The 20921-nt window shown below is 36.9% G+C and overlaps 1 protein-coding gene across 1 annotated transcript in view; it reads left to right on the forward strand.

Annotated features, from left to right (window-relative positions):
* The first annotated feature begins 578 nt into the window (after positions 1-578).
* Positions 579-20921, forward strand: part of LOC103492908 (probable cytosolic oligopeptidase A) — a 37382-nt gene continuing 17039 nt past the window's right edge. The window contains exons 1-8 of the mRNA XM_008453459.3: positions 579-1076; positions 1240-1407; positions 1996-2119; positions 13741-13817; positions 14247-14390; positions 14517-14747; positions 14818-14908; positions 18933-19054. Coding sequence (XP_008451681.2) covers positions 672-1076; positions 1240-1407; positions 1996-2119; positions 13741-13817; positions 14247-14390; positions 14517-14747; positions 14818-14908; positions 18933-19054 — 1362 coding nt within the window. The 5' untranslated portion in view covers positions 579-671. The remainder of the gene's footprint in view (positions 1077-1239; positions 1408-1995; positions 2120-13740; positions 13818-14246; positions 14391-14516; positions 14748-14817; positions 14909-18932; positions 19055-20921) is intronic.

The raw sequence follows: 20921 nt of genomic DNA on the forward strand, positions 1-20921 counted from the left end.
CATTCCTAATGTTTGTAAAGTTTAATGAAGATGTTGTTGTGCTATCAAATTTTTGAATCATACAATAATCTCCATCGTTTACCCTACAACCTCCTCCACGATCGTTTAGGTTTCTATATGATCGCTTAACCATTTACACGATAGTTTAACTTTAAACCTCTTACACTATCACAACTTTTTATAAGATCGTTCAACTTCTTACACGACCGTTTAGCTTTCTATACTAGCTTTCTACCTTCAAACGACGTAAATGATCGACTAATTTCCATATGGTTGTTTAACTTCCTACTCGACCGTTTAACAAAATACTCATTCAAAACTTAATGAAAATAGAACGATAATTACATATATATATATATATATATATTATTAATTTGGATTGGGTTGAACCAAAATTTCCAACCACATTTTAAACTAACATAATCAACCAATTTAGATAATATGGATTGAATAGTTCCGATCGTGGAATTATTATCTGGACTTACACCCGTCGTTGTGAGCCCCATTTTGCCATTCCTACACATTTCTCTAGCTTTTTACGATTTCAAATTTCAAATTGGCGTGGTTGTGTTGGCCCATCAGTAAGAAAATCACAAAAAAATCAGGATCCAAAAATTTAGACCAAACAAAAAGAGGGCGAAAATGAAAATGACTTAAAAAAAGGGGAAGAAATGGAGAAAAAGAGCGTGGTATTCCAAGCTCTTCTTATAGCCAGCATGTTAATGGCGTCCCGAATTACACTCACCGCCTCCATCCATCCACTTCTTGTTAGAAGAACACACTCGCTCTCCATTTCCATCTCTTCTCCTTATCAATTACCAAAATCATTTCCTTGTCCCCTCTGGTCATCTTCCTTCTCTTTCTGCCTTCACAACCGTCGCAAATCTGTTACCTCTTCTTCCGTCCACTATTTTTCTTCCTGTTCTTCGCATTCTGCTCCGACAATGGCTGCTTTTGGCGACATCGATCAAATTTCCCAATCGAATCCTCTGCTCCAAGATTTTTATTTTCCGCCTTTCGATGCTGTGGAAGCTAACCACGTCCGCCCTGGCATTCTTGCGCTTTTGAAGAAGCTTGTACGTCCTTTCCCTCTTCTTTCTTCCCCTCCTACCCTCTTTTATTGTTTTATTATTTCATTATTTTAGTTCTCTTTCTAGGATTTATTTCCTTACGTTTTGGTCTTTAATCTTCTGAACTTGACTTTCCTTTTCCATTTCCTTCGGTCGGTTGGACTTTCAGGAGGGTGATTTGGAGGAATTGGAGCGTACAGTCGAGCCATCTTGGTCAAAATTGGTTGAGCCATTAGAGAAGATTGTTGACCGTTTGACTGTGGTTTGGGGTATCGTCAGCCATCTCAAGTCTGTTAAGGATACTGCTGATCTTCGGATTGCGATCGAAGAAGTTCAGGTATATTCACCAACTTTGGAGGAACAATTCCGTGGTTTATATTGAACGCATAATACTTAGTATGGTTGTTCTTAGCTGCGCCAATAGTCAGAGGTCGAAGAGAGAAAACCTATATAATGTACTCACATTAAAAAACCAGTATACCAAAATCGGTTGAGTGAGGAGACACAATAAATCCGTGTAACATAATCTTAAGTGCTTTTAGTTTAAAAGTCTCATTCGTGCTACAATTTGAGAATGATGATATAAATTCTTCAGTCCTCCCTAACTGCTTATTGCCTGTTAAATTAGGATACACTTGGAGCAAACCTTAAAAAATTATTCATCATTCAGAAGAGCAAGAAAGAAATTAATAAGTCAGCGTTAGAAATTATTGTGATTTGACAACCTTACTTGAACCGGATACGTTCTATAGGTTGTACAACTCTGTCCTTGAGTTCTAAGAAATTATTCTGTTTTGTGACAAAATTCCCTTTATGGCTTGTTGGGACCTCCAACTTTTACTCTACAAATCTACTTCCGGTCACGAGACTTGATTTATCTTACCCATTTGTTCTACAATACTGACATTACTTCTTGTGGCTGCAGCCGGAGAAAGTAAAATTTCAGCTTAGGTTGGGGCAAAGCAAACCTATTTACAATGCTTTTAAAGCTATTCGCGAATCTTCCAAGTGGAACACACTCGATGATGCTCGAAAACGCATAGTGGAATGTGGGTATTTCAATCTTTTTGTACTTTGTCAATTCACAATGATTATTGTGTTCATAGTTTTTGTTTATTGTTATTACTATTATTTTTTGTTAACGCTACAGTTTGCTACGTCATAAGAGTTTGCGTACCATCACAGTCTCCTCAAACTATGAGGGAAAGGGATTTATCTTTTTTTGAAACTAAAAGCATACTTATCTTGACTTAGTGAAATCTGGAAGATTACAGCCTAACAAATGAGGACATTACTAAGTACAGAGCATCATAATGACATAAATACATAGATTGATTAAGAAGATGTAAAAGCATTCCATCTGCAAATGTTTTGGATAGAGAACACGAAGAAGATTCTTTGACTCGAACAATCTCATAACTATCTGTCCAATAAAGGGCCTTACTTTGGACAATTCTTTGGTTCGTTTCATACCAAATTTGTAATATGTTTCTAGGATACTTGATTACTGTCAGAGAACCCACCAGAAGCTTCCAAGCTCCAAAACCTTTTATATTGAGTCTTAATCAACTACTTTCTGACCCTCTAGTACTGCCAGCAAATTTTGGGATTCCAGCAGCTCATCATCCTACAGCAGTCTTCTAATATCGATGGACCAAGAACGAGCATTCAAATCCCAATAGTCAGAAACGGCTTCATTTGGAATTGAGGCAATACGAGCTAACCTTGAAAACAAGAAGCTCGATGAAGATGAATGCAACCATGTGTCATTTGGTGTGCAAATTTTCATAGCCTCTTCTTGGTGTATTGGCATAATAGTTTTGAAGCAGCCGATTGTCTCTTCTTGGTGTTCTCTCTCTCTCCTTACATCTTAATGAAACATTTGGTGTGCAAATTTTAAGATTAAAGTGGGCGTTGTTCGTGAGAGCAGTTAAGTTTTACATTGTATCTAGCTATTTGATGTTTCAAATTTTTGTTGCTTTGAATAGCTCGTTGTTTTTTCTTTTTTGACCATTTAAGGTTGTTTTCATATTTGCGTTGCTCGGGAATATCCATTGTTTCAGTTGTAGGCTGTATCTTCCTTAGTTCTTTAACTCTATGTATAGTTTTATTGTACTTTGAGCATTAGTCTCATTTATTATTATTAATAAAGATGCTCGTCTCTATTTAAAAAAAAAAGATAATGCTATCCCAATGAGTAATGAGAGATGTAAGATCGTAATCACAAAAGAAGGGGGTGAATTTACTCTAAGTTAGAGATGTATACAAAAGGTGGTCAAAGAATTTTGAGAAATTTTTTGTCTTGTCATCAAAGGTGTGATGGTTACATTCAGCTTTGATGACGAAGGTCTAAATTATTGCTTTCTCATTCTTGAATGGATGGTAGATGTGAGTCATACTTAAGAGAGTGGTTGGGTCATTTGGAAACACCAAGTGGTAATTGAAATGTAAGGATCTTTCCCCAAAAAAGTGCTAGCAAAGTCACAAAACACCAACAAATGCATAATGGATTCACAGTTGGGTTACAACTCAGTTTGGAAAGGAGACAAAACTTCTTTATTAATGACAAAATCTCAAAGTACAAAAGTTATATACATTGAGAATAATAAAGAAGCATAAAAAGCAAAAAGCTAGGAGATCAGAAAGTGCACCTAGATATCTCAACTAGGTTAACACCCCCTTAGCACCAAAACATCATATCACAAATATAAGACTGATCAAAGCAGAGAAAATTAATAGTACAACATGTATAAGTCTAGCAAGATAACACAGGCCAAAACTAGGAAAGAAACTAAAAATTGATGAAAAGACAGAAACAAAAGCTACAGATGCTGAATGATACAAATGATACAAAGCTAAGGTTGGATCCAATACTGGGTGAAGATTAAGGGGCTGGTTGGAAGAGGAAAGCTGCCCAGTTGATGCTACAAATAATTTTCCTCCAACAGGTAGAATCTTCCATAGCAAATCTCCTATCCCATTTTACTAGCAAGGCATAGTTGTGAATTTTGAGGCCACCAATGTTGAGACCCCCACCCTTTAAAGGGAGAGAAACCAAGTTCCATTTGTCAAGATGATTAAGTTTGCTACCAGAATAACCTTCCCAAAAGAAATTCCTCGTGATTTTTTCTGGGGAAACTGCCACATTTTGAGGAATAGAGAACAAGGATAGGTAATAAGTTGGGAAGCTTGCCAAGACTGCATTGTACAATGTTTGTCTTCCTCCTCTAGAGATGTTAAAGCGCTTCCATCTGTCTAGTTTCTTATGAATATGATTGATGACCGGTTGCCAGAACTCTTTACGTCGAGGATAGCCTTCTAAAGGGAGACCTAAGTATATAATTAGTAAATTTTTTGCCTTGCAGCTAATATGGGCAGCGGTTTGAAGTAGGATGTTCTCGGGTATATTAACTCCACTGAGAGCTGATTTTTCCCAATTAACTTTCTGCCCCCAACACCATTCGAAGAATCTAATAGCTTGAGAAGCATTTGATCATCAAATTTACCGAAGAGAAGGGTGTCATCGGCAAATTGTAGCAAGGGGAGGTGAATCAAATCCTTGCCCACAAGGAAGCCCTCTTAGTGACCACTTAAATGAAGCTTGTTAACAATGGCTGCTAAAACCTTACTTACAAGGAGAAAAAGGAAGGGTGAAAGGGGTCCCCTTGAAGGATACCTCTTGAAGCAGTTATGCGGCCCCTTTGTGAGACCTGTACCTAAATTAAGAAGTCAAATTTTGGTTAAGTATGAAAAGTAGGTGTTTTGGATGAAAGAATGTAGTTGATATTTGGCGATGAAGCAAGATTACGCGATAAGAAGTTGGCAATTGAGTAGTTTGCGAGAAAGGTTATTTGACAAGACTTTTGAAGATTAAGTGTTAGTATGCGATTAAGGTTCTTCGTGAGTTGACAAACTAGGTGAGAAGGAGTAAGGAAATTGAAATTTCCTATGGGCCACGTGTAGGAGTTAAAGCTAAGCATGTTTAAGTTAAACATAAGATTCACACGTGTACCACTAAGAGTAGGAGCAGGCGAGTTATTGAGGATTTAATGACCAAGCTGATTTAAGACTAGTATAAATAGGGGTCTTTAATCAGATTATTAATTGTTGATTTTCTGAAAGTTTGAAGAGAAAAGCTAAGTGTTGAGGTGTTGCTAAGTGTTGAGGTGTTGCTAAAGTGTTTACGCGAGAAGAAGAAGAAGAGAAGCAATTAGAGTCCGAGTTTCCAAGTTTGTGAGTGTTTTCCTTCAAAGTATTTCATATGTTTGAAAGGTTTTCTTTAAAGTCTACTGATTTGAAATAATGATTTCCTTATAAGTGTGTCCAAAGAGTATTTATATGAAAAGATTATACTATGTTTCAAAGTATGTTTTATGAGAATTCAAATGATTGTGAAAGTGAAACGATGTCCAAACTATTAGTCTTCTTCCTATCAATTAGCTAACTATTATGTGCACATAATGAATAAAGGTAGCCGTGTATAAAAGATGTGCATGGTGAAATGAGGTAGGACAATGCATAAAAGATGTGCAATGGCTTTGGCCTGAGCAATAAGAAACGAATTAGGATATTCTCGGATGCTGGTGATGAGAAGGTCATCTCAGTAGTCTAAACGCGAGATGAAGAGTCTTTGCATAGAGAATGATTCAGATTCTTGGTGAAAGGAATGAATGTTGACTAAGTTGTGGTTATGTGAAATGGATGTTTGTGCGATTCGGTTTGTTTATGCAAAATGATATGTTTATGTTGAAAGAGGTGTTTAAGCGATTTGAATTGAACACAATGTTTACAAAAGGTATTTTGCGAAAATGATTTCTTAAAACCTCACCAAGTCTTTTGACTTATGTTTTAAAGTTTTACCTTCCTGGTGTTGGGCGTTAAGGCTAAAGTAAGGAAAGGGTGAAAAGCTTGCTAGGCGAGAAGATCTGCTAGGCGTTTAGCTTTAAAGTTTAAAGTCTTGTTTTATATATTCTTTTGAAGTGTTGTGTTCACCTAACTTAAGTACAAAAGTTTGAGTTTGGTTACTTCTAATTGTGTTAAGTTTGTATATCGCCTACCGTTTATTTTTAAGGTATAAGTTAAGTCAAGGAAAAGCTATCAGGTTATTAAGCAAAGCTTAAGGACCTCAAACTGAGTTTCTTTGACGTTTAACGCGTCAAAGATACTCAAAATCATCAAAATCATACCGTGTCTCGTATGGCGAGTTGGGTTGCGTGCGGGTTGTCAAGGGCATAATTGTCCAAGGTATTATTTACCGATGGCCGTATGCCCGAATACCCCCAAATCACTTTATCTTTATGTCTTGAAAGTAGTTTAGGTTAATTCTTTCGTTTAGGTGTCGCCGAGTCACTGTGTGACATTTCGGCTTTTTCATATGCAAGCTTGCCAAGGCCAAAATTCTCAATATGTACTATAGGGGGTACATGAGTAGTCCGACCCCCACCTAAGCCTTGTTGCACTCTTTGCAAGTTAAGTTATTTTCTTTGCAATTGACAGTCTTCAATGCTTTCTTTATGATGTTTTCAATTATTTACTTTCTCTCTCCCGTTTTATAAAAACATTTTCCCAATAACGTGAAGGAAGGCTACATCATACCGCGAGTTTGTCCGCGGGTTTCGAATTTCGAACGGCTGACTTGTTGATCGAGCTAAACAAGTGCCGCACAATCGTGTTGAGAAGTTACGATTGTGACACGGGGCAGGGTGTGACACCCTTGGCTTGCCATTGATGAAATTGGAGAATCTAGGATTCGACAAGCAACCCGTCATCCATGCTGTCCATTTGGGGCAATTTTTTTTTTCAGATTTAGAACTTTTTCTAAAAATCTCCGATCTACTCGGTCGAAAGCTTTTTCAAGGTCTAGTTTCAAGATCCAACCTTTTTTCTTTTTGGCTCTGTAACCCTCCACTGCCTCATTTCCAATCCAGATAGGATCAAGAATCTGCGTTTTTTCAATGAAAGCACTTTGAAAGGGGATTATGATGGAGTCCATTACTAATTTCAATCTTTCTGCAAGGTTTTTTGCAATCACCTTATAAGATAGGGTTGTGAGGCTAATTGGACGGAAGTCCTTCATAATTGAAGCACTCTCTTTTTTCTGAGCAAGGCAGATGAAATTCTCTTGAGCACAAGCGTAGCCTTACATTTATGTGAAAGTCATCCAACAAGGACTTGAAGGAGTCTTGAAGCTAGCCCAATGTTTGATAAGAAATTCCGATCTAAAACCATCCAGCTCTGGGACTTTATTTCTACCGAGTGCTTTTACTGTCGAGAACGTTTCCTCCATTGTGAACTGAGAGGTAAGGGCTGCATTCTAAGCTGGAGTTACACAAGGCCAATCACTAATTTGAGGAATGAATCTATCTGTTGGGATCTTTGTGTAAAGGTTCTAAAAAAATCCCAATATAAGTTGTTTGATTTTATGTTAGGAATTAATAACTGCCCCTTGATCATTCTCCTTTTCTTTGCATTCAAAAAACGGTGGTAAAACCCAATGTTTTTCATCCCCAACTGACAGCCAATTAAGTTTTCTTTTCTGAATAAGATTGCGTTCTTCAAACTGATAAGTGGAGAGGATTTCTGCCTTTATTGCAGATCTGATACACAATTCTACCTCATTTAAACCAACCAAATCTGCTGTAGCATCCAAAGTCTCCAACTCAGATAAAAGGAGCTTCTCTTTTTCTTTCATTTTAGCTTGCATGGAGGCAAGCTTTAACGGCCTGCTTAACCTTCCTCCATTGTTCTAAACCAGCCCAACCTTGATGAGCGAAGTTATGCACAGTGGATTCAATTATCTGATTACATTCATTGTACAGCAGCCAACTATTGCAAAAACGAAAAGAGGTAGGGCCCCAAGATATTGCACCAGCCTCCAAAAATATTGGAAAATGGTTCGAGAATATACGGGCTTTCCTTGAAACATGAGAGTTTTCAAAGAGGTCATCCCGATCTTTATTTGTGAGGAGCCTGTCCAGCAATGATCTGGCAGGGGAGCCACATTCCCTTGACCAAGAAAATCGTCTATTATGAAGAGGAATTTCAAAAAGGTTGGCTGAGACAATGAATTTGTTGAAAAGGGACATGCCTCTAGTACTTCTACCAAGGGGAAACCTTTCATGAGCCCATTTAGTGATATTGAAGTCTCCCCCTAAGCACCAAGCCTCAGCCAAACACTGGGAAAGGGAGGATAGTTTGGACCAAATCAACTTTCTTTCTCTATAGCCACATGGCCCATACACATTAGCAACTCAAAATTTCTGCTTGCATATCGAAAGACATTTTATTGATAAAGAGCAACACCCTTTAGTTACCTTTAAAACCGTGATTGAGCTGCTGTCCCACATAGACAAAATTCCCCCTGAAGAACCCACTGATTCCACAAAATCCCAACCAACATCTTTGGAGATCCATAGAGATTTTATAAAAACAGCATTGATCACCATTTTAGACTCTTGAATCTAAACTATGTCCGGATTACAGTTTCTTATGAACTTTTTGAGAGCTGCTCTCTTGGAGGTATCTTTTAGACCCCTTGTTCCAGAAGATAATCTTCATAGGGCTGAGTGAGAAAAAATAGTGAGCTGATCCCTTAGACTAGAACTATACCACAATCGTTAGCTAGAGATAGCAGATCTTTAGGTAATTCCAAAAGAGCTTGAGAAGGGGAGAAGACAGATTCCTCAAATAAAGAAGTAAGGTCAGTCCCATCTATCTCCGAGGCAAATTTTTTATCAAAATCTCTTAGAAAACCCATTGAGTCTTTGCTACTGACATTAAAAGGGGAGTCTATGACCACATCACGAATCTTCTCTGGTGACTGGTGAGTTGAAAATATGGCAGGGGGGATCCTCGCAATAAAGTTACATTAGTGTTGGGGTTGGGGAGTTTGGAGTAATGAAAAGAAATGGAAGGAAAGCCCGCTGAAAGTGACCTTATGAAACCATCAGAAGACTGTATTTTGGTGCTGCACATCTCCAAAAGATTAGGGTTTTCTGAGATGGAAGTCCTTGTAAAGGGGATCTGTGGAGGAGCTAAGGCTGGAGCTTTGAGTGAAACGAATCCGTTTGGTTCTGATTTTAGTAAGGTTGTCGAGATATTATTGAAAGACGTTTGCTTTTTGATGTAGTGTTTAATTATGTTCGGAGCTTTAGAAGATTTACCACCTTTGGAAGAGTTAAAATTATTGGAGATGCAAGGTTCTTGGAGAACACCTGGACAAAAAGAATATAAGAGGTGGGGCCTGAGGCAGAATGAAAAGGGAGTTGCAGTAGCAGTGGACAGTTCAGGAGTTGGCTGCTGAATTGGGTTGGCCGAGAGCTTAATTAATGAGGAGGGAGACTCATAATTACTCCTGAAAGTAATTAAGGGAGCATTTGCATTGTTTCTCTCACCTGAGATGCTAAAAAGAGGGTTTAATTTAATTTCAGTGGGCCCCATAACTTTTTGGAGACAGCTATACTGCAAGGGATTTGTGGGCTGGACTAAAATAAAGAGTCTTCCTTTAGATTTCTGGCAAAGAAGCACCTTTGAAGCTATAGGAGACCACTTCAGAGGCCTAATTAACATAGCCACAAAAACTTTAAATCTCACAAATTGCAGTGAAGCCTGGATCCCGGTCAAAAAGAACATTTGTGGCTTTGTTCCTCCAACGATTGAAATCTCTAATCATAAGAGGGGTAGCATCTTTCTGCACTATGATGATTTTGAGTTCTTAAATCCACCTAATACAAGTATAGCCCCCAGTTTGCAAGGGAATTTCAGCAACTCAATTGACAGGTTGCGTATAAGGGAAGCTTTGAAGGATGAAGTTTTTGACATATCCTCCTTCCCTCCAATCATTAATGTACCAAAGTCATTTTTTGATGTTCTTCCCGGGGCTAGGCATCCGTTCAGTCTCCATAAGCCTTTTCCGGCCAGCTCACCAGTGCCGAAGAAGATGACTGAAATCGGTGCACAGCTGGCTGACTTTTCAAATGGGCGGGCATCTAAACAATTTTTGCCAAACACAAATCCCTTGCAGTATAGCTGTCTCCAAAAAGTTATGGGGCCCACTGAAATTAAATTAAACCATCTTTTTAGCATCCCAGGTGAGAGAAACAATGCAAATGCTCCCTTAATTACAGTGGTCTCCTATAGCTTCAAAGGTGCTTCTTTGCTAGAAATCTAAAGGAAGACTCTTTATTTTAGTCCAGCCCCCAAAACCTTTAATCATAAGGGGCCTACTATGTCGAACTGAATCCCATTTTTCAAATTTATTGTGGAACTTGTGCCAAGCCTGCGATTCTTTTCCTCTCAAATGAAGTCCTTGGTTGGAGCTTTGTCGAAGCTGATGAGGGCATTATCGTCGTAGAGGGGGTTTATTACGATTTTTGTTTGGGAGAGCATTTCCAACTGCTTGCGGATCAACCTCCAATCATCTGAAGCAAGCAGTTTTGGAATAATTCATAGGTTATCAAAATCAACCTTGACCACTTCGTGATTCTTGATTAGCCACTGCTTGTGTTTAGGGGAGAAGGATGGACAGAAGCTTGATGAGTTCTAATCAGATTGGTATGGGGACTGGGATCCTTATTCCCGGATCTTGCTGCTGGAAAGGTAGTGCTTGTAGACTTGACCATCTCTGCATCTGTAGGTCTGTTCGCCGGAAACTTTGGGGAATTACCTGAAAACTAGCTGGTGTAATTAATTATTTCTACAAATTTAATCAACATATTACAAAAGGACCAGCATCCTTGCAAATTTTCACCAGAACAGACTCTAATATTGGAATGTCCTCCTGAATAGGGCCAGTAGTCACAACTGAGGATCCGTCTGGAATTTGCTTGAAACTTAGAGACTTTTAGCTGGCCTCTATGTCTGGATGCTTCTTAAAGAAACAGTCAGCTGGAGAGTTGAGGAGTTCGACAATGGCTTCCTGGAACCATCGGATTTGGTCATCGGAAAGGGATAGAGTTCTGTGGGCTTTCACATTTTCAATGATGCAGCAATTGTTTTCCTTCCAAATGCAGTAGTGAGAATGGTTGATCTTGCAGCTGAAAACCTCCATAATGAGAGAATTGGTGGTGGCCGGAGGGGGCTGGCTGCTGAAGAGGAAAGTAGAGAGAGGAGAGAGGAGAGAAGGGAGAGAACCTACCTTTTCCAACCTGACTGCATTTGTGTGCCACAAGTCAGTTTGTAGGCATCAAAACTTTCAACTTGCATCTAAGCTCGAGAAACATTAATTCAAGGACTTTTGTGACTTCTACCATATTTACTGGATGTGTGCTAACTAAAATAGCTACTACCATGAGTGCTCCTCACAACCTTGCACCAAAGCACTTCCTCCATGAGCCAAATTAAATCGCAATTCACAACCATCTATCCAACTTCTTTTGACTTTATTGCTAGCAAAAAGAAATCTTTCTTGGATAACCATCCAAGAAGGATACCAATATATAAAAAAGTAAAGAATCCACCTTTCAGTTCAATTGAGAAGTTGTAGCCATATTCACTACACACAGTGCAAACTTTTCCCAATTGACCTTTTGGCCTAAACACCACTCAAATTGCTCAATGATTCTTCTTAATGCATTCAACATATTAACATCATCTTAACAAAACAGGAAAGTGTCATCAACTTATTGGAGAATGGAGATATGACTATCTTTTTTGACTATGAGGCCTTTAAATGCTCTTTTCTTGTAAATAAGGCTGACTAGAGAGCTCCATTTTTCTTAATAATAGAAAATGTGACTAATGCTCAAGGTACAAGAGAATTATACAAAGAGCACAATCTAAGAGGCCTATGGATCATGAGATGCACATCTCAACTAGGTTGACACCCTCTAGCACCCTTATCATTTCAGAGGCAAGATATTCGCAAACTAACTCCATTAATGAAGCTTAGAGATATCTAAAAGAGACTATAAGTAAGCAATCTAAACAAACAAGCGCAACAAGCAATCTAAAACGACAAATCCCTTTACAAAGTCTTGGACAAACTAAATCTATAAAAACTTGATTAATATATGAGAAGAAATAGAACCAACTGGTTTCCTATCGGTCTAGTAAGATAAAAGCCGCCAACTCAAGCAAATCTTCTGGATGGAATAATCTTCGAATTCCTTTCTCAAAGTGCATCGGTCAGCAGCATTGTGGCTCGTTGCTTTGAAATGGTCAAACCATCATGACTCTTTCTCATGGAAAATTCTTTGATTCCGTTCAAATCACAAATCTGCAGGCAAGGTCTCAACCATGGTTTCTCGGTTATTCTCGACCCCTTCTTTAATTAAGGACCCAAAAAACTTTTGAATATTTAAGTTGAGAATCTCCAAATGCCTAAGCAATGTTAAAAAAGGAGAAAAATTTCCACCAACAATTGGCCGAGTAAGAACGTGCAATAAACTAAGTGCTGCAAGTCTTCCCCTTCCTTCTTGACAGAGAGCAAATAGATGGTGAAAGGCAACTGTTTGGAAGTTTTCTTTGCATACCCAAAGGACAATTTAAAAGCCAAATATCTTAATCCATGTGAGAACCATCATGGTTTGGCCTAGTGGTAAAAAGGGAGACTATGTCTCAATAACTAATTAAGAGATCATGGATTGTCCCGTGAGGTTAGTCAAGGTGCACGTAAGCTGACTTGGACACTCATAGATTTAAAAAAAAAAACATAACCCATATGAGTATATTTACTCTCCCCAAGTCTTTTTGTCTTCATAAGCTTTACAAACTTCTATCCAATAGTGAAGAAAGAGATAGATGACTTGTGAGAGATTTGACTGAAAATTTGCCTGATGAATCAAGGACCAAGGTCTTCTATCAAAATCTTCGGACACCCTTTGATTTGGAAGTGTTTCAAGCAAATCTTGAAAATTAGTAATTTCTTCTTTGAGGAGTCGACAAAATGTTATGGACCAAGAAGAAATTAAGCGATCCCAATGTGCTGCAATGGATTCATTTGGTAATATAGCAATTTTGAATAGCCTTGGGTAACAGATGCCAACGGGGAGAACATCAACCCACATGTTAGTCCAAAATGCTATTCTGGAACCATTGCCAAGTTTGAAAAAAGGCAATGCTTCTGCCTTTCTCCAAGTTCTTGATATACTAATCCATGGGCTTCTCAAACTATTTTCGTATTTTCTAGCCGTGTGCCAATTGTATTGTTTTGTTTTCCATGGATACTCTTCATGGCTTGTCTCCATGAAGAATCTCCGTCTGGCTTACGTTGTGGCATCTTCTTCGGCTTCCCCAGGATGACCGCGCTGATACCAATGTAAGGACTCCTCTACAGGGGAGTCTTCTTACGACTGATATTGATATTCTTCAATTAAAGAGGTACAACAGTATCACCATTCGAGAGGGCGAGAGCTTTCCCAAGTACACAATCCACAAAGTACAAGCATAAGCACAAACTACAAGAATATAACTATAAACAGTGTAGGCACCCTTAATCCTGATTGGGTGAATTGCCCTTCCTGCCCTTTCTAACATAACTGTGCAATATTGAGAGTCTAACAGAGACCCTATATTTGATTGTTTTCTTTTGTATGCCTCAAAACATTTTTTTTCACGTTTCTCTATAGAAGTTTGGTTTTTCGTAAAAAGTAATGACAGTTCCACACGAGTCAGAAAATTCGTGAATTTTATTATTACTTTTTAACACTTTCTCGTACTTGAACTCGAGCAGCTCAAATAAAAGAGGCTCTTCTTCGGGGTGTTACTCTTGAAGGTGATAAAAGGGATAATTTCAACAAAATTGAGCAGGTGAGCATTCACTCCAAGTTGTTATTTATTTATTTATTATTATTATTATTTTTTGAAAACGGAATCAAGACTTCCATTAAAATAATGGGATGACACTCCAAGTTGTTAAGAGTAATGATCCAAAAGTTGGGAACCATTTTTTCTCACACCTTGAAGTCAAACAGCTGTTTACTAATTCACCACATATATCACAATTTGTGTCCCCTATCCAAAGGAGTAGAGAAAGCTGCCAAATTAGTTATCTCTATATGTACTTTGAAGTCAAACAGCTGTCTACTAATTCAACCTCATGTATGATATATTGTGCCCCTTGTCCAAAGGAATACTGGAAGCTGCCATAATAATTCTCTGTATATTGAATGTGGTTGAAATAGCAATCATAACTTTGTTTGGCTTTTACTAGATTCATTATTTGTTTGAAATATACAGGAGCTGGAAAGGTTATCTCATAAATTTGATGAAAATGTTTTGGACGCAACAAAGAAGTTTGAGAAGTTGATTGTTGATAAACACGAAGTTGATGGACTGCCTTCTACTGCTTTGGGAATGGCAGCTCAAACAGCAGTTTCCAAGGTATTTCACTGCCAGTGATGTGCTTTGATTCAGTTTTCTTTATAATGGTTAATCCATTGAGTTTTATAGCATATTTAATTTTTTGAATCTTGCCAAGTAAATCTTTGACGTCTTAATTTTCATCAGGGTCACGAAAATGCTACTGCAGAAAATGGTCCATGGATAATTACTTTGGATGCTCCGTGTTATCTTTCTGTCATGCAACATGCTAAAAATCGATCCTTGCGGGAGGAAATTTACTATGCTTATATAACTCGAGCCTCTAGTGGAGAAATGGACAATACGTCCATAATTGACCAAATTTTGAAGCTTAGGCAGGAAAAGGCTAAGATTCTTAATTTTAATAACTATGCCGAGGTATGTTATATATGTATATATATTGGTTTTTCCCAACTTATTTGTCCTTAGATGAGTTGTACTTTCTTAGGTTAGCATGGAGACCAAAATGGCTACTGTCGAGAAAGCAGAAGAGCTTCTCGAAAAGCTTCGTAGTGCTTCCTGGAATGCTGCAGTTCAAGGTGTCATTTCTGTTTTGTTTTTATACTCCTGCTTGTGTTTTTCTTATGAATTTTATTTTTTATGTGGTAGGATTAGAGTAAATGAAGGTATATTGGTCAAATCCTTATTTGATTGGGATTATGATCTTTGGCTGCAACTGCAAGGTGGGCAGGTTTTGTCTTTTTTGCAATTCTCAGAAAACTAAAGAAGCTTAGGAGTTTTTGTTTTCTGAGTTCAAAAAAGAAAAGCAAATAATGAGAAACGTTTGCTTGCTGTACATGTTTTCTCTGGTGGTTCAGATTCAAGAAGCTGGTTTTTGAAGGTCTTAGATTTTATTGTGGCTTTGCCCCCAAGTTGTTTTAAGTGGAGTACGGATTTTTCTATTTTTGTTTGTCCCCTCTCCAAATTCTTGGTGGCCTCTATATATTTGGATTCGTCTAGTTCTAAAGTGTTGTGGTTCTCCAATTAATCTTAGTCAATTTGTTCCTCTCTTCGGCTCTGGTTTTGTGGTTGGATATTATCAGCGTTGTCAAAGTTGAAGCTGGCTTTCTCCTAGAGCATGTCCTCGTCACATGGCTGTGCTTGTTCTCAGAGTTTTAGTTTTAGTGGTGAAGTTTTCATTTAAAGAGTCCATTTGTTCCATTGTGGGTTCTATTTGATTGCATTTTCTTTATCTTGCTTTCTACGTCTCATTTTATTTTGAGTATTAGCCTCCTTTCATTTCATCAATGAAAAGTTTTGTTTTTATTTAAAAAAACTAGAATTAGGATTATGATTAGTTTCCTTGGTTAATTAGGATTTGGATCAGTTTCCTTGATTAACTAGGATTAGGATGTTGCAAAAAGACAATTTCTTTGTTTACAGAGAATTGGAAAATAAACTAAACATTTTTTTTTGGAAGGAAACAACGTCTTCTCAATTAAGAGACCAATGCTAAAAATACAAGCCAAAAGTGATACCAAATCATAATAGAAAGTAATTATCTAATTCTAATTAATGAAGTAAACTATTCTCAATCATAATCCTAATCCTAATTAACCATGGAAACTAATCATAATCGTAATTTGAATTAACATAAACTAAACAAAATTAAATACTATGTTGGGAGAACAAAAACACTCCGATTTAAACATAAATCTTGAAAAGAAATCAGCAAAAAGTTTTTAGTGTTCATTAATGTTGACCACATGGAACAAGTACAACTTCAAGGGGAATAAGACAATGGAATCCTCTCTGTTCTTTCTCATTTTTGTTAGTTTTTATTTATTCATTTTGATATCCGTGAGTGTTCGGACCATCTTACGTGCACCTTGATTAATCTCACGGGCAGTCTGTCTCATTTTTGTTAATAAGGGTAGTTTTTAGTGCTTTGACAAAAATGCTTTCTCTAAAGGTGTCAATGAAGGGTTCTTAGCGGGCAAGAATAATGTTCATGTGCTAATTTTGCAGTTTGCTCATGATACTTTGCTTGTTTGTGAGTATGATGACAATATGTTTGGTCTTTTGAAAATTGTTGAGTTCTTTAGAGTGGTGGTTTTGATAGAAGATGATAGGGGAAAATTTGTCCTATGTGGAGCTAATGTGGTGGTCCTTGTTTGGGTTATTTTGCCCATTTTCTTTGGACTAGTCAAGAAACATGTGCACATTGATGCGAAATCTTGTAGTTTTAATTATTATTTTTTTAAAATACAGTAAATTTTTTAGCATGTAATTTAAAACATTATATATTTTTGTTTTGATTACCATAAACTCTTAAAGTTCGAAAAATGCAACCATTTTTATTTTCATATTATCATATTTTCCATAAACAGATTCTTTTACATAGTACAATACAAACTACATTTTTTTGTTAGTAAATTTCTAGTGACAAAATAGAGTTCTTTTTATTTTTTTAAAGGTAAACAAGTCTCTTTTATTAAAAATAAACGAGACAAAAGTTCATAGTACAAAAGGATTATACAATGACCGGAAAATAAATATATGCGATTAAGGCTATCATGCTGCCTTTACATATAATAGTGATACATGTAGGGCCAAAATACAAAAATACAATTCTTTAGGTAATTATACTAGGACCAAGAAGAAGAATCCATCCGTGATAAAGTACAATATGACTCCAAAACTGAAGAAGGGACAGAAAAACGTAAAATCTGCGGCTATTCTTGGGGGAGGATGAATGCCTTCCAATTCAGATTAAACTCCTGAATTGAGTAGTTTTCAAAATCCTTTGATATTGTGCACCATAAAGATGTGTTTAATCGAGCAAACTCCAAACAGTCTATCCAATGGGATGATTTATTGTGGAAAACTCCCTGGTTCCTTTCAAACCATAATTCAGACAATAAGGCTTTTGCTGCCTTTTCTTAAGGTCTGGATCAATCAAAATTTGATGAACGTTACTCCAGAGTCAAAAGCCCAAGCTAGGTTAAAAATTTGAATCAATCTTAACCAGCATTTTCCTTGCATAGTCATGATCAAATAAGAGATGTTGTAAATCTTCAAGTTTCTTTAAACATAGGGGGCGTGTGTGAGGTGATAGGCTGTGAGAGGGTCGTTTTCTCTGCATAACAGCTGCGCAATTCAAATTCCCGTAAAGCATAATCCAGAGAGTAATATTGACTCTTTGTGGGCTGGCCAAAATAGAGTTCTTTTTAAAAAATTAATAAAAGATAGGAAGACGAAGATTCCCCTCCATAGCCCATCATAAAATCTTGTGGTTTAGTCCAAAGTAACTAAAAAGGTGTTGTTTAAATACAGTGGTTTTTTCTGTTTGCAGAATTTCTAAGTCTTATGCCCAATCAGGATTGTCTTTATTTCTCCAGTTTAATTATCTTGTAACATCCTACTTATTGCTCTAAGTGTACTTGGCAAGCTCTTGTTTTGTATCATTTCCATTTTCGTTGATAGCCTCTTTTCGTTTATTGAATGATAAGACTTGTTTCCATTTTAAAGAAATGAATACAGTGGTTTCTGGACTTTTTTCCAAAGAGCCAATTTGTGCCTTGATGGGTTGTATTTAATTGTATTTGTTATACTTTTATGGACTAGTCTAGCTATGGGTTATATTTGGTTGTATTTGCTTTATCTTATTTTGTCTCATTGTACTTCAAGTATTAGTCTCTTTTTATTCATCAATGAGAAGCCTTGTTTTGGTTTAAAAAAAATGTTTAGTTTTTTATCATAACTGAATGTTATTTGTAATTTGTTTTAATCTCCATAAAATCAAATTAAAAAATTAAAATTATACTTAATTTTATAAAATCATTTAAATTTTTTAAAACCAATACAAAATTTGGAAGCTAATCCTTTCCTTTGAGTTAACTATCGTGTGCTGGCCTAGTGGTATATAGGAGGCATGGTCTAGATTAAGGGTTAAGAGGTCATGAATCTAATTCATGTTGGCCAATGACTATCTACTTAGGATTTAATATCCTACGAATTTCCTTGATACCTAAATATTGTAGGGTTAGATGGGTTGTCCAATAAACACACACAGAAGAAAAAAAATCTTTTCTTATGAGTTCATTAATCTAAATTTTCTTTGATGAAGACTTCATTTATAAGGGGCTTGATCTAGTGAATTTTAGGTTAAATGAACTTAAAAGAATTATAGGGTTAGACGGGTTGTCCAATAAACACACAAAAGAAAAAAAATCTTTTCTTCTAAGTTCATTAATCTAAATTTTCTTTGATGAAGACTTTATAAAGGGCTTGATCTAGTGAATTTTAGGTTAATGAACTCAAAAGAATTATAGGGTTAGACGGGTTGTCCAATAAGCACACATAAAAGAAAAAAAATCTTTTCTTTTGAGTTCATTAATCTAAATTTTCTTTGATGAAGACTTTATAAGGGGCTTGATCTAGTGAATTTTAGGTTAATGAACTCAAAAGAATTAGCATTCTTCTACACAATTTTAGATTAATGAACTCGAAAAATTCTTTCGTTTGAGTTCATTATTCTAAATAATCAATGTTTAATCCTTATTATTGGTGTAGAAGAAGCACAAGAATCTGAGGTTCTTTTTTTGTTTGTCATGTCTATAGATGTGGAAGATCTTCAGGATTTTGCCAAAAGACAAGGTGCGCCGGAAGTTAATGATTTGAACCATTGGGACATCAGCTTTTGGAGTGAGAGGCTTCGGGAGTCGAAGTTTGATATCAATGAGGTTGGATCTTGTTTGTCTTTCTTCTTATATAACCTGCGGCAATATTCTATCATTAAAAATTTAAAATTTTAAACCAGCAGAAATTGATTTTACTATTTTTCAAAGTCATTTTGCTTGCATGCAGATATTGTTGCCACTCTGTCTCAGGAAACAAATTTATTGATAAAATCAAGAAAGATACAATTAAAGATGGTACAAATTTTTCTAGAAAGTGTAGGAGTTCACGGAAAGGCAAATTTTTCTAGAAAGTGTAGGAGTTCACGGAAAGGCATCCTTGTTGGCTGGAAATTAATAACTACTATAATTTCAAAAAGGATATTGATTGAGTTCCCTAGTTGGTTTCTTTGAGTAGAGCTAATTTCCAATTATTCTTTTTGTTTGGAGCCCAACACAGAACTTTTCATTGAAAAAAAAATAAAAAGGCTGGTGCTCAGAATTATGAACCCCACAAGGTAGTGAGAGGAATTATACGGGAACATAATATGTATTTTTGTTTTTAAAGGAAACGAGTCTCTGTATTCATCTAGATATAAATTAAAAGACTAATGCTCTAAGTACATGAGGCTTATACAAAGAGCATAATAGGATTAGTAGGCGCACCTAGACATCTCAACTAGGTTGACACCCCCTTAGCAACCTCATCATATCCTTCAAACAAACATAAAAAATCTCGACTGAAGCTTATATATTCAACCATTACAAAGAGGACAAAAAGACTATAAAACACTAGCCTTACAAAGGTTTCAACATTGGAACATAATATGTTCTAGATATTACATTAAATCTACCCTTACCCTCTTGCTTAAGCTTTTGGGTCGAATTGGTGATTTAATATGATATCAGAGAGGTAACATCCTAGTGGCCCTTAGAAACCCTAGCCGTCACAGTTGTTGGAACTCTAGCTGCCAAGTGAAACGACACTATTAGTTCAACAATCCTAAGCTAACTTCACTACGGTTTTGTCAATGTAGTCCTTGGGTACTACTGTCATCCATTGTGAAATTGGAAGCACCATCATCGTCGATCGCTTCTGTCACCTCCTTGCGAAGCCGTCGCTCCCACAACCGTCCATCGCAGATCCAGTCAATCTTTGTGCACTACTGTCCAAATTTGTTGCACATCCAATCACTAAAAGCTCATATCTGTTAGCCTTCTATGCCGCTGCATACATAGACCCACCACTTGCTGCCCAGTGTCGCCATCACTTGTTTCGACTATCGACGACTCAGATCCGTGCGACCAACCCATCGTAGAGTTGCTCGTGTTGTTCGTGCTCATGTTACTTAAGGAGTCTGTCGTTGAAGACTCACAATTGACTGCTGGGAGTTTCTTGGTTTTGTTTTGGACTGGTTCACTAATTTTTGGTTTGGTTTACTCCAAAATTGGCTGGTCCAGTTCATTAACTTTGTCTTGCTCTACTCATATTTTTGGCTCAGCATCTAGTTCGATTAACTGGTTTTATTTAAGATCTGGTTCATCTGGTTTAGCTCACAAGTTCACTACTATTTCTCAATACTTGCCTTTTTTATCGTAATGGTTTTTTTTTTTGAAATGGAGACAAACTTCTTTATTAATGTAAAACTCAAAGTACAAGAGAATTATACAATGCGAATAATAGAGAAGTCTAGGGGGAGGGGAGGGATCAAGAGGCGCATCTGTACATCTCAACTAGGTTGGCACCCCCATAACGTCAACATCATATCCCAAAGAAAATCCAAAGACCATAAAAGGTCCAAGTACAACAATTACAGCAGTGCAGAACAGCCAAAAGAGTAAAAAATAAAACTAAAGAAAAAAACAATACAAGAAATGAATTAAAAACAGAAAAGACTGGTTTTCCAAAATCAGCAAATCGACATGTCTTGGG

Source organism: Cucumis melo, chromosome 7 (assembly GCF_025177605.1).
Source record: "Cucumis melo cultivar AY chromosome 7, USDA_Cmelo_AY_1.0, whole genome shotgun sequence".
NCBI classification, from domain to species: Eukaryota; Viridiplantae; Streptophyta; class Magnoliopsida; order Cucurbitales; family Cucurbitaceae; genus Cucumis; species Cucumis melo.